We start from the raw sequence: 14,529 nt of genomic DNA, 5'->3' as shown, positions 1-14,529 counted from the left end.
ACATTTTATTTTTTGTACTCTAGAATCTAGATGGTACTCTTAAGTTCAACAGACCTATCATGATGATATCAGTACCAATTGAGAAGTTTGCTTCATAAAATGCATATTTCCAAATTTTATGAAATTAGGTAATACAGGGTGTCCCACGAACGGCGCAACTGGGAATTAAGAGTGGCGTTACTTTGTAACCGAAACCTGTATATACACAAGTCATACACCAAATGTTAGCCCTGTCCAAGTAGATATTTTTAAACATAGAAACAACAAACGGGGTGCAGTGTTGTTCATGCAGTGTTGCCAAATGTAAGTGAAAGTGTAAATTTATTTTTCCACAAAGCATGGAAAATTTCATGTCAAACATTCGTACGGAAATTTGGACGTCAATTTCCACCTTGGGTAGGTGGACTATTTCGCCATCTATAGTTCAGAGAAGAAAACCGATCGTTTTCGCGTATAGCCAATCCTGAAATGCCTCGTAAAGGCGTACCGGTCCAAATGGGTGTTTTAAAAAAAATATGAGGTACAGTGGCAACACTGTTGATGTTTGAAGGCAACAAAGGGTGTGTTTAGTGATGGTCTATGACATGGAAATACTGGAAACAGGAAAAAAAGAAAATGAAAATTATGGTGAAAAAAGTGTTACTTACCTACTCCTGGCAACCATGCAATGAGATAAGAGCGCCCATCAAACGAGAACAAATGAATCAGTTAGTTGGGTACTCAGAAATGTTTGAGCCGTGCATTTCGCATTGTTCGTAGAGGAAGATTAGAATTGTTCTGTGAAATGAAGTACTCTTTGGAAGAGAGGGTGTTCATTGTGGAACATTAATTTTGTTCAAAATCGTACGCTAGTGTAAAAACTGTGTTTCGCAAGAAATATCCGAATAACAGTGTTCCAGAAAATTCGACGATATATCGACTTGTTTCCAGATTTCGTGAAACAGGATCAGTTAATGACAAACCCTACCACAGACAACCACCAGTTTTGACACAAGGTGTGCTGCAGGATGTGGAGCAGAGAATATCACAATCTCCCAGGAAATATGTTCATAAACTTGCTGCACAGTCAGGTGTATCAAAAACAACAACTCAACGAGCGTTAAAACAATTGCATCTACGTGCATATAAGGTACAGGCTGTGCAACAACTGAAGGAAGCAAACAAAGGTGCACGTGTAAGATACTGCCAGTGGTTTAGAAATTTTATTAGAGACAATGGTGTGAATATTTTGGATAAGTTTTTTTTCACGGATGAAGCATGGTTCCACTTAAATGGATATGTTAACAGTCAAAATTCTCGACACTGGTCAAGTAACAATCCCCATTTGTTACATGAACAATCACTTCATCCACAAAAGATCGGTGTGTGGTGCGCGATTTCGCGGAGAAAAATAATCGGTCCATTCTTTTTCAACACAACAGTTGACGGAATAGTTTATCGTGACCTTATCACACAGTTTATTTCTCTGTTGGAACGTGATGAACGTGATTGTTGGTTTCAACAAGACTCCGCAACATGTCACACGTCTAATGAAACTTTAGACATGTTGGCAGAGTTTTTTGGCGCTCACATTATAAGCAAAAACTTATGGCCCAGTCGCTCCCCGGATCTGAAGTCTCCAGATTTTTTTTTTCTGTGGGGTCATTTGAAACAAACAGTTTACATTAATAACCCCAGAACACTTGATGATCTAAAAATAAACATTTGCACAGCCATTAACAATATAAACCAATCAACCTTGCATAACGTTGCTTCCAACATGATAAAACATGTTGATAAATGCCTCAGGGAAAATGGTTGTCATTTTCAACATCTTTTGTAAAGCTACACTGCCTGTTACGCACATTGCATGGTTGCCAGGAGTAGGTAAGTAACACTTTTTTCACCATAATTTTCATTTTCTTTTTTTCCTGTTTCCAGTATTTCCATGTCATAGACCGTCACCAAACACACCTTTTGTTGCCTTCAAACATCAACAGTGTTGCCACTGTACCTCATATTTTTTTAAAACACCCATTTTGACCGGTACGCCTTTACGAGGCATTTCAGGATTTTCTATACGTGAAAACGATCGGTTTTCTTCTCTGAACTATAGATGGCGAAATAGTCCACCTACCCAAGGTGGAAATTGACGTCCAAATTTCCGTACAAATGTTTGACATGAAATTTTCCATGCTTTGTGGAAAAATAAATTTACACTTTCACTTACACTTGGCAACACTGCATGAACAACACTGCACCCCGTTTGTTGTTTCTATGTTTAAAAATATCTACTTGGACAGGGCTAACATTTGGTGTATGACTTATGTATGTACAGGTTTCGGTTACAAAGTAACGCCACTCTTAATTCCCAGTTGCGCCGTTCGTGGGACACCCTGTAGCATCATAAAAAATTAAAGTAACTATTTAGTGTAGTTAGTTTGCCAACTCAAGAATAGCTACGTAGTTAATGATACATATACATAGTTAATACATATGTGTGTAGTACATACATATGTATGTATATAAACTATGTATAATATATGTAGATATATCATAAACACGAATTACGTACATAAACGTGTATTACATACACTGGTCGTTTTTGGTAGGATTACTTAGTCTTCACAGACTACTTAATGAAAGCAACCTTTTGAAGTTTTTAAAATTTATTTTAGACCTTCCAAGTTACATTTGATCCTTGAATACGTAAACTTTCAACGACTTGCACATATGAAAAGTGTATGATATAAAATACTTTCAAAGCAGAATTTTTAAATTTTATTTTTATTTCTCTCAAATAATATTCGTAATTTTCTGCCATTTCATGAAATCCTCAGGTGCTGACTGGAGCCGCTACTTGCTTCTATGCTTTCATTGGATTCGACATCATCGCGACGACTGGAGAGGAGGCAACTAACCCAAAGAAGTCCATTCCTTTGGCCATCGTGTCCAGTCTCGTCGTTATTCTGATTGCTTACGTCACTTCGTCTATGATGCTAACTTTAATAGGTAAGTCCTAAGTACATTCTTTAAAACGGAACCTGTGCACTTTCGTATACAATTAATATTTAGCTGATTTCATTAAACGATTAAATTAAATAAGTGTCAGAAGCTGGAACAAAGGAGGCAAGCGACTCCTCAACAATTCAAACCTTAGATTTTTTTCTTTTTTTTAAAGTCAGATAAAACGTAGATAGTGTAATGAAATAATAGCCTCGTTGCGCCATGGAATGTTCATATTTGAGCATGTATGCGTGAAGAAAATACTGTTTGCTCATGAAATTTCAGAAACTTTTCTTTGACGCATTTGTCTGTCTGGGCCTCTGACTTGTAGTTGAATTCTAGTATAATGGAGCTGCTCACTGACAAACTTTTTCTATTGGTGCCCTGGGGGAGCTGCGTCCGAAGAGAATTTCGATCGTATTTTAGTCCCTATGTGTTTTTCATTGAAGCGTGTGTTATTCAATTTATGTTTTCAACAGATTTACACAAGAATGCGCCTAAATCGATAAGAAAAATGCATTTCCGAAAATGACTCAGTTTCAAAACAAAAATGTTAATTCTTCAATACGTTATACTCGTATGTACTTTGCTGGTGCATAGAAATCGGGGGTACGTACCAAATAAATCAGAAACAATTTTTATAGGGCCTAACAATTTGAACGTCAGATCTTTAAAATTAGATAGAATGAAAACCACAAGTGAAAATGACATATATTTTTATTTTATTTTGAAGAGAAAACAATGGCATTATGTTTTGAACAATATGTCGTTCAAATGTCCTCCTCTGCTTCGGTGGGTGGAATGGATTCTGAATGTCCAATTTTCCAGCACGTCTGCACACATATTGAGCGGTATAGTCTCAATGGTTCGTTCGATGTTCCGTTTCAGGTCACGAACTGTGCTTGGCTTAGTCTCATAGACCTTAGATTTGATATAACCCCATAGAAAATAATCCAGGGGGTTAGGTCACATGATCTTGGTGGCCAGTTCACATCACCCTTTCTGGACAGAACTCGTCCGGGAAACTTTTCCTGCAATAATTTCATTGTTTGACGAGCAGTGTGCCAAGTTGCACCGTCCTGTTGGAAAAACACATTGTTGATGTCAAGATTTGCCAGTTTAAGCCACAAAAACTGCACCACCATATTCCTGTATCGCTTCCCATTGACAGTCACGTGATGTTCATGTTGGTCCTAAAAAAATAAGACCCGATCACGCCATTGGCCCAAAAAACACACCACACAGTCACTTTCTTAGGATGAAGGGGTACGTCCAGAATCACTCGCGGATTATCATCTGCCCAAATCCTACAGTTTTGTTTGTTCTGTCGGTCGATTATGTTGACCATAAATTCCTCTCGATTCACGAAATGTCTGTCGAACTGAACACGAATTTTGATAATAAATTCGAATAATTTCTATGCGTTGTTGCATTGTGTATCTCTCCATGAAAACTTGCCACAGACTACTGCGCACAGGTCACAGTTCCATCTCGCCATTCCAGTCAGTGTTGACACAACACTCTTTTGAATGTTCTGAGGTTCAAATTGGTAGACCCTTTATGAACATTACATTTTTGTATTATGCGAGTTCGATATCCAAACATTATTAAATATAAATTATTCATTGAACTTTTCCAGTTTTCTTTCCTCCCCAACCCACTTGTTTACTACACAGCGTTTACAAAAGTACGTACATTCTCTGTACACCTGTGAGCTCTAGAAGCTATGATTCACGAAGCAGAAAATAAAATGCTTTTTAAATATTGTTACGTAAAGCGCCAATTTTGCTAAAACATCTCTGAACATGTGTGTGAGAGAGAGAGTATGTGAATGTGAGTGTGGTGTATGAATATAAATCAAGTATTGACAACCATGGAAATAGAAGCTTTACGAAATGTCAGCGATAAAGTAGCTAAATTTTGAATATAGTAATATAGAGTGCAGCACTTCTAGCAATGAAGCTACCAAGTATCTAAATGAGGAACAAATTCCGATAAATCTGAGTTTCTTCAATTTGACTCGGGGCCGAGAGATCGCGTGACTGCAGAACGGAAAGCCTGGCATTTTCAACCCGTGACGTCCCGCTTATTTTTACCAACATATCTTTAGTATGCAGATAATTATATTTATATTGCATAACTAGTACTAACCTGTGTTACGAGAGTTCTTCAAGGTGGTGCATTCACACATTCCCACATGAAATTTTGATTGACACACAAAAGTTCTTCTCCCGTAATTCTTGTAAGTTCCGTTCGTATATTGCCTTTCAATTCATCTGTAGTGTGAGGATTGTTGTTTCTACAGATCATATTTTTAGACATGCGTCTTGTGTGTAAAAATGACAAGAAACTTGCAAACTGAACACATAATACAATGTATAGCTTGATTTCATTCAATGAATAATATCTCATGTATGACTGCAATTTGAGTAAAAGTACTTAACACATCCTAACCAAAAGAGGTCTTTCAAAATATTATTATTATTATTATTATTATTATTATTATTATTATCTCAGTAGGGTTACAATTAAGCCATACAACATTTTATTTAGAACAATATTAATACAAATAATGACCTGATGCCCTATGTTGTAAAAATATATATATATACAAATGTTACATGTAAGGAAAATGAGATGAATGTAAATGAGCATGTATAGTGTTACATAGTAGCAATGAAATAAGGAAAGTTTGAGTGTTATTTAAAAGAAAAGAAGGTGTATGGGTGTGTGGGTTTGGATATGAGTGTGTATGGAATTGAGGACTAAAAGTGGTAAACGTTGTAAGTGCCAAAAGCGAAAGTGTTGGAAAATCGCATCGTTCCGCACATCAGCCCGTAAGAACGTGCACACTAGTGACCTCTTTATACGCCCTTTGAACTACTTAGAGGGCTAGCAGCCACATTTCACGTTTACCACATTATAAAGCATGGCACATTTCACAGTTTTATGTGGAAAACGGTGTTTGAAATATTTTGGCACTTACAGCGTTTACCAATTTTAGTCTTTAATTACTGTTTGAAAAGGATAGGGATGAAAATTTAAATCATATGTGCGTAAGCAGTAAACACTGAAAATAATATTACTGGAGTTAGAATTTATAGACATATGAACGTAGAAGACGACAGAAGTTACCGCCAAAAATAAGACTAGCACCATACTCGAATACGGGACGAATAAATGAAAGGTAGAAATGTCTACTAAGATTTATGTTTAGATATTTACATTTTTTTCTAAATATGTAAATATGGTGATAAACGTTACGGAAATAGTTATTTATTTGTAGGTTAAAATTTAGCAGGGGGTTGATAATGATTCGGAGATATTTTAATGGTTGCTCAAAGGTACCTGGCGTCCTTAAGGGTAATATCTATCGTGTTAGCCGGGATTCCCTTACCGGTGTGAAGCACCATGGCCTTCGTCTTTGCAACGTTATGCTTCAGGTTGTTGATGTTGTACCAATTTAGTACTTTGGGGAATGAGTTTTCCATTTTCTCCTTTATATCCTGGTACGTATCTCCAATATGGACGAAATGGTAGTCATCTGCGTACAGAGTAATCGATAAAGTGTGATATCGTCAATAAATAGGTTGAATAATTTTGGACCCAGTATAGAACCTTGTGGAATGCCTGCAGACACTGCTCGGTGGAAAGTTAACATCCTACTTTCGTTGAGATTTTTCTGTTCGCGAGAAACCTTTCCATCCAGTGAATTGTTTTGCTATGGAAACCAAATCTGTCCTTTAATTTTTGTATTAGCAACTTGTGGTCAACAGTATCAAATGTTTGCATACGTGCAGGGAAAATAATCCAACCAGGGGACTATTTTTTTGGTCCAGTGTCTCGCGCCATTCATTAACTAAACTAAGTAACAATAATTCCGAGGACACATCCTTTCTGAATCCAAATTGTCGATCAGACATACGATTATTTGTTTCCAGGAAGGTAGTCAATTGCCTGTCTATTACCCTCTCTAAAAAGTAGGGGTTAGAGAAATAGGTATATAGTTAGACCTCAAGGTAGGAGATCCAGATTTGTGGATTGGTGTTATTATGGAGTGCTTCCATCTCGTCGGAAACTGGCCACGTTTGAAGGACATGTTTATTATGTCGGCGAGGGGCTCCGCTATAAGTGGGGCCAGAACGCTGTTGGGAATGCCATCCGAACCTCCCACCTTTTTACGTTTGGCTTATTAAGAATTGTCAAAACTTCATCGACAGTGACAGATTTTAATGTGAATTCTTCAATTTGCTTGACAATAGTTGAATTGGGGTCTTCTCTTAGTATATTTACGCCTGAATTGTTGGGATTAACGTGCGTCGATGATTTTCAGATATTAGAAAAATGAATATTCACATAATGAGCTATATCGGGCGGGCTTGTTAGGTGGACATTGTCGACTAGTAAATGATTAATTGTAGTTTTTGATTCTCTACCGTGATCTCATTGATTACCTTCTATTTGCAGTTGTTATTGCTAGTGGTCTGGTTCACCATATCTCTGTAGTAATTTACTTTTGCCCTGCCTAGTAATTGTTGTGCAATGAATCCTAAAAGATCTGTACTGCTCCCGCGTATGTGTTGCTGCAAGATTGATTCTATATGCATTGCCTGAGGATGTAGCTTGTTATGATTCTCTATTTTACACATAGTTTAAAGATAGTTTTAGGAAATTTTCAAATAGAACAGTGGTAGATGGTTCACTTTGATCACAAACATACAAATAGCACTTTGTAATCACAAGAACATGTACCAAAATATGCATTTTTGTTTCGTATTTACGTACATAATAAAGTCTGCCACATCCACAAAATATTTTCACACTTGCTGAATTCACCTGACATTTAAATTTTTAGGAATAGTTTTTGAAGCCCATGTGTCTTTAGTAGTTCAATCACCTTAATATTAAATTACTAAAAAAATAACGTGCTATTGGTTGCACTTTCTTTAGAACAACATTGACTTATTTTTTACGTAATTGAAGACTAAAATTAGTAAACGCTGTAAGTGCCAAAATAATTCAAACACCGTTTCCACGTTAAACTGTGAGTTGTGCCATGCAACAACGGTGTGTCTTCCTTATTATAGTGATGCCAAGAGCCACAGTCAAAAATGCATTGTAAAGAATTGTATCTGATTTTCGTTCTTACTTAAGACATCATAGTTTTCCTCCATTAATTTAATTCATTGTTCATCAACTACGTACATCTGTTCTTGAGAACTGTGCTGCAATTAGGAGGATTTTGTTTTCTGGCAAACGTCTCTTTCTTCATATTCATCAGACTTTCTTCAAGAAGATAGCGAACACACTAGATTTTGAAATCAATTCGAATGTTTAAGGCATTCCGAATAGACTTACGTCTTAAGAAATCAAATTCTTTACATGCGGATTGTACGAATGGTAAAACACGGGCAAATTTTTTCAGCGTCTGTAAAATTTATTCATGAGCCTCGTACATGGCGGTCGGACACCTCACTGGCTGGACCAGTTAGCTATATATATTTTAATAAAAGGAAACGTTAGAGCAGCTACCAGAAATCTTTTTTTTATTAATACATAACGAGCGTACACTTCTCCCTTCACTTCCGTTATCTCAACAACCACCGCACAGAAACTTGAATTATACAGAATGTGAAATGATGAAGCACTCGTTAATTTTTCAAATAAACAACGACACATCTCAAGTTCGATGATCTACTATTGAATCGCAATAACTACTCATGTATTAGCTTCCAATTAGATCATACGCCTACACGTTTTATCCCACCCGTTATCTATTTGGGTCGTATGCATTATTCACTTCCCAACCGCACGGTGACAGAAAACCGTTGTTGCGTAGCCGTTGAGTTATGTCGCTTATACGAGGCTCGGCCAATCAATATCTGTGCTTTTGTTGAAGGTATTTCCGAATTAGCAATGATTTATTTCTTTGCTTGACAGGCCCCAATAGGAGGGTTGGCAGCGTCAGACGCCACAACATACATTTTCACCACATATTGAGTGTAGAAACGGAATTTCCCTTCGAAGAAGACATAGTAGCAAACGACTATAAAAGTGTGCACAAATAATTTATTTTTATATTAATACTTAGTAAAAATTGGTAACTATTTTCTAGAAATTGAAGAAAAACAAGGCTTCTGTTGGTCTAAATATTCACAATATTCCTCAACAAAAGATGGTTTCCTATGGTATCATTTTAACTGAATTCACATTATCTGAAAAGCAGCGACGATAGGTTGCTTAAATATACCATTTCACGAAGAGATAGCCAAAATGTTGGCAGGTACTTCTTTCTATAAGCTATTGTACTTCACACCGATAAATCTTGGATTAAAACATTAGCATGTGTGAATAATTGAATTCAAAAGTCGTAGGAAATAAATTAGTCTTGCCTTGTAGTTTGACAGACATATTTATTGAGGAGTATATCTACGAGAACAGAAAAGTTGTTGCCTTTTTTAAAACTTTCCATTCCTCCATACAGTAATAATTATTTGACAACATTTTATTTTTTTGTTAGTGTAACATAGTCTCTATCAGAAGTGTACGTACTGAAGAATTTCTCAAGGAGGATACGGCTCCTTTGTAGTAGTTGCAGTTGCTTTATTTTATCATATTTTCATGTATGAGACGTTCATTTAGTCAACAAATCTCTCTCTCTCTCTCTCTCTCTCTCTCTCTCTCTAACATTTCACGCTTCTTCCTTCCTTCTCCAGACAGCCATGGCGTATGCGAATATCTTTTGCTATGATTAGGTGCATAATCTATTATTAGAACATATACAAGATTCAGTGATAGGATAATCGATTTGCATTCCATGTTTCCTATTGCAATGAAGATTTTTTGAAATTTTAAAACGAGTGAGAAGTATAATTTGCACTACACAACAAATATACAGGGTGAGAATAAAATTTTCCCCTGATTTTGTGTAATAAGTGGTTGAAATCAAAGAAATACTGTATATTTTCTGAGTTAAACTTTAATCCTACTTTGTTCGCACGGAGTCTTTTGTTTTTTGATGCAACTTGAATAATTGTTTTTCAGTGCCGTACGACAAGGTGGACGAGGACTCGGCCCTGGTGGAGATGTTTGGCTACGTTGGGGCCATCAAGTGCAAGTACATTGTGGCGGTGGGCGCTCTGGCGGGCCTCACGGTCAGCATGTTCGGCTCCATGTTCCCCATGCCTCGGGTCGTCTACGCCATGGCCAAGGATGGGCTCATTTTCAAGTAAGACAATTTCACTTCCTCCACTTGGAAACTCTTTTGCTTATAAATAGTTTCAGTGTATGCTATTGGTAAAATATCGGGAAATTTCTTGAAATAACATTTATAAGTTATTTTCATACGACACTTATACAACCCTGATAATTTATATACTTGTTTCATCAGAGGAATTGCTTTCTTAATTATATATTTTCCTAAGCAATATTATTTTGTGATGCATGTGGATACGGATCGTTCTAGACGAGAGTGTCGTTAGAACTCGAAATCTTGGAAGCCTCTCCAGAATGTACTACCTGTCTAGAGAATCTGATTTTCATTCTTCGTCAGAAGAGCTTAAGAAATTTGTTCATAAACTTCTAGTCTCAGATGACGAATTTCATAAAATTCTCTATTCACTCTGATTTAATGGGAACAGAAGTGCTTTATTAATTTTTACCAACAAGAGAATTATGGGAATAATGTGAACATGAAACTACTATTGGGTTAATGCATAAGTTTATAGCGTTTTCTTGATATGGCAACACTGCAGTACTAGGAATGTGTTTATCGTTTAATGTTCATCAGTTGGAGTGGCATGGTGCTTGTGAATATGCATTGCATTTTACAGATTTGAAGAAAGGCGTTGTTATTTATGGGCTAAAGAACAATAAGTGTCCAGTGGGATAAGAAACAAACATTTCCGACATACTATTCTGTCTGAGTTTAACATAGGGGCAAAGGCAGCGTATGCGGCTCGAAACATTTCTCCCTTGTACATACAGGGAGAATGCCAACGGGAAAAGCATGACAAGAAAATGGTTTGTCGATGTCGTTACAAAGAGGAATTTTTGACTTAAGCGTTTCTCCACGTTCAGGAAGACCATCGGGCTTTAACGAAGGCAATTTAAACGCTTTAATCCACGAGGATCCACATCAGTCGACTCGAGAAATAGCAAATGCGATGATCTGTGACATTTGCATTCCATGGGTAAGGTGCAAGATACAGCACGCTTTAAATGAAAACAACCAAATGAGCGAGTAGGACAGGAAGACAGAATCAAGTGCTGCGAAACGATGATGCACAGCCACACTCTGTTTACATGACAAAGCTGCTATCCAGGATTTTGGTTGACAGTAATTCCATATCCTCCTTACTCCCCCCCCCCTCAATCTTTCGCCCTCGGATTGCTACCTTTTCAGCTCTCAATCCATCAATATTCAAGGAAGCTCCTTTGGTGACGAAAATGTTCTTCAAACTTTGCTTGATGACGCTTTTAACCCGGAATCAGCTGATTTCTTCAGGCGTTGAATTAAAAAACTGCCCCAGCGTTGGTAGACAGTCATAGACAATGAAAGAAATTATATTTTTGATTAATTTATGTCTTTTTTTCATCTCAAATTAATATCAAATAATACTTTTGCAACTGTGAAAAGAACGCTACGAACTTATGAATCAACCCAATACATCTAAGACAGTAGCGTACGTAGCCTACTACGTGTGGATGTAAGGATGAAAATATGATCGATTTAGTTTAGGATATAAATGGAGCTGAGGTGGCCATTGACCGTACTGATCACCCGAAAGAAGAGGCTTATTGATTTAAAATATAACATCATCTGATGCCACCTACCATCCTCCTGTCCAACAAGAAAAGATAGATAAACGAGCTCTACGTATCTCTCGAAGAGAAAGAAAATCATTTCCATAAAGAAACCTGCATCAAAAATTACTCAACAGCGAGTTAATAATTACGCCACAAATATATTAGGTTAAAACTTCAAATTAATGATAAGTGATATATATGTAAGTAATTTAAGGTGTGTGTGGGTGTGTATATATATATATTCCCCGGGGTGTGTGATCTAGGGTCGGAATTTTTCCGGCCTTGTTCCTGTATAACGCTGCTCTGAGGCCCACCCAGCTTCAAATCAATGGGTACCTGGGGGGTATAGGCGGCCGGAACGTGATCACATCATCTCCATAGTGACCGAGAACGAGAATGTGTGGAGCTCTACTCTAACATCCTCTAAATGTGCCTTCTTGGCACGGTGCTATATGCACGGGGAATATAATTTTAAGACAATAAAATATTAAAATACAGAGATCACCAATATTTCCTAGCCATGGAGCCAGTTCCCAGATTTACAAACTGATGTCGAACTATTCAGTTTTTTTAAATGAAAATTTCTTGCTTCATAAAAACTTTGAGGTGTAATGAGGTGGCAATGAAACAGTATGCATCGCGTTAATGTTCCATCTGCATGATCTTTAACTTTAGAAAACTTAGATATAACCTGAGCATAAGGCTATAATTTTAAGCTTTGCTGATTAGTACTCAAAGTTCGTTGATTTCATTGGTACGGAAATGATCGTCAATGTGAAGATTTCGCTCCGCGTGAGACGAACAATGATTGTAGCATTCTTAAGGATAATTGTTATTATTATTTCTCGAAACACTGCCCGCACCTGGTTACACCTCGAGCGCCAGTGTTGAGGCATAATCAGCATGAAGATAAGACGTTGCAAAATTGGATCCAGCACCCTGCAGTGTGATGCAGCCAACCAGCCACGAGCTACTAAAAATGTCCCCGTTAGCCATAGACGGTTTTACTTGAGATGGTTAAAGATGACTCACTTTCTATTCTAGCGTTAAAATCAGACACAATTTATTACAGACCCACAGTGGTTGTTGAATTTTTCTTTCCTAAAAATTGTGTTATATTTAGGCCCTGATCTGTATGTTGGATATTGCAGGCCCTGGCCTGCTGTTGCACCATGAAATTGAAGCATTTTTCGTTATAGTCAGATCTTACTGAATTGCATGTGAAAATCCTACTCGCATGTGAAATGTTTCTTGATAGCATGATTTTCTGAAATTATAAAGACTAATGAATATTTCTTCAAAATGGCAGCCTTATTTATGAGTATACCTGTTTGTAACTAGTGCTATTGTAATGAAAATATTGTAACGGCATGTGGTGTCCCTGGTGTGAAAGGTTGCATTTAATTCTTAAGGTTCGTTTAAACACTCCCATGCCTTAAGAATCTCATGAAATATTATTAGGTTAATAATACGCGTAATGTAAGTGGAATTATGAAGAGAGACGTTCCGAAGCCTTATACTGCCTCCCATTTGAAAGTAGCTCTTAAATAACCCGAAAATGCACTTCACTTGTTAGAAAACCATCGGTTTGAGTCTCAAGAATCCTCTTCACACAAGATATTCCGTGTGAACTTCCAGATTACCTCAGCATGTTCTGGGTTTTACAACTAGTGGAAAAAGGCGTTTGCGGTGAAAGCCTCTTCTCGAGGACAGAGTCAAGGGAAAACTCAAGAGGATTACGTGTGCTTGTTGTAAGCGCTGACCAGTATGGAAAATGGACAGTTGGAGCGCTGTACCTTGACTTGATCCCGGGGGGATCTTTTATGGAGGGAACGCCGGCCGTGTTTCAACACAAGAAGCACGTCGCTCTACGATGTTGCATGTTGGTGCTAGGCTAAAGGAAATTCGGCCATGGAGTTTCTTCAATTTAATACACATCAGGGAACGGATTTATATGTAAATACATATTTATTTGATTTGAATTTAAAATTTTGGGTGCGTCAGCACTTGGGCATTTTGAACCCGTCACATTATACGGGGTCCAGCCCCATACCATAACTAAAATAACATAATTGTAATGTCGTGATTCTAAAATATTAAAACATTCTGACTTCGGGTAAAAGCTGAGGCTGCAAAGGAGCACTCAGCACACATAAGGACAATAAACAGGACAACAAACAGAATTATACTGGCTGTGAGTCCAGACGCCAGAGCCTCGTTAGTCTGCAAAATGCAGTCCAGGGTGTACTACGTGGAAGTGAGGTTGACAATTGGGTGTACTATTTGGAAGTTCACCCCCTTACACCCAAAAATACATATTTATGTATGTGCATATATTATGTTTTATCTCATATTTTAGTTATTTTTACATATTTTTCCATATATGAGAACATTTCTTAACATATACTCCACATTCGCGCAATAAATACATCTCCCCTTGCGACCGAAAGAATTGGGGGAATTTCTTCCGAATAACTGACAAATTTGAAATACACACCCATTACTTCTTGAGCGCAGTTTTAGTCAATATAAGTCCATCTTTAGCACATTGCGCTAAGACGCCAGGGGTCTCGGACTCGAGTCCCGGTCTGGGCATGGATGTTTGTGAGTGTCCATCAATTTCATCATATCATCACTCATCCCCATTTTCACAAATTAGCCAAAAGTGTCACAAGAAACGAAGAAAAGTAAACCAAATCGATAACAATAACCAAATCCATCTTAAGAGAAAACAGA

The 14,529-nt window shown here is 37.4% G+C and overlaps 1 protein-coding gene across 2 annotated transcripts in view; it reads left to right on the top strand.

Moving 5' to 3' along the window:
- Positions 1-14,529, top strand: part of LOC145978836 (solute carrier family 7 member 14-like) — a 782,606-nt gene that overhangs the window by 696,635 nt on the left and 71,442 nt on the right. For both annotated transcript variants that reach the window (XM_083111714.1, XM_083111715.1), the window contains exons 6-7: positions 2,820-2,991; positions 10,030-10,213. In XM_083111714.1, coding sequence (XP_082967840.1) covers positions 2,820-2,991; positions 10,030-10,213 — 356 coding nt within the window. The remainder of the gene's footprint in view (positions 1-2,819; positions 2,992-10,029; positions 10,214-14,529) is intronic.

This window comes from Lepisma saccharinum, chromosome 25 (genome assembly GCF_977018435.1).
Source record: "Lepisma saccharinum chromosome 25, izLepSacc3.1, whole genome shotgun sequence".
NCBI lineage: Eukaryota > Metazoa > Arthropoda > Insecta > Zygentoma > Lepismatidae > Lepisma > Lepisma saccharinum.
This window is presented reverse-complemented; position numbering and strand designations above follow the sequence as displayed.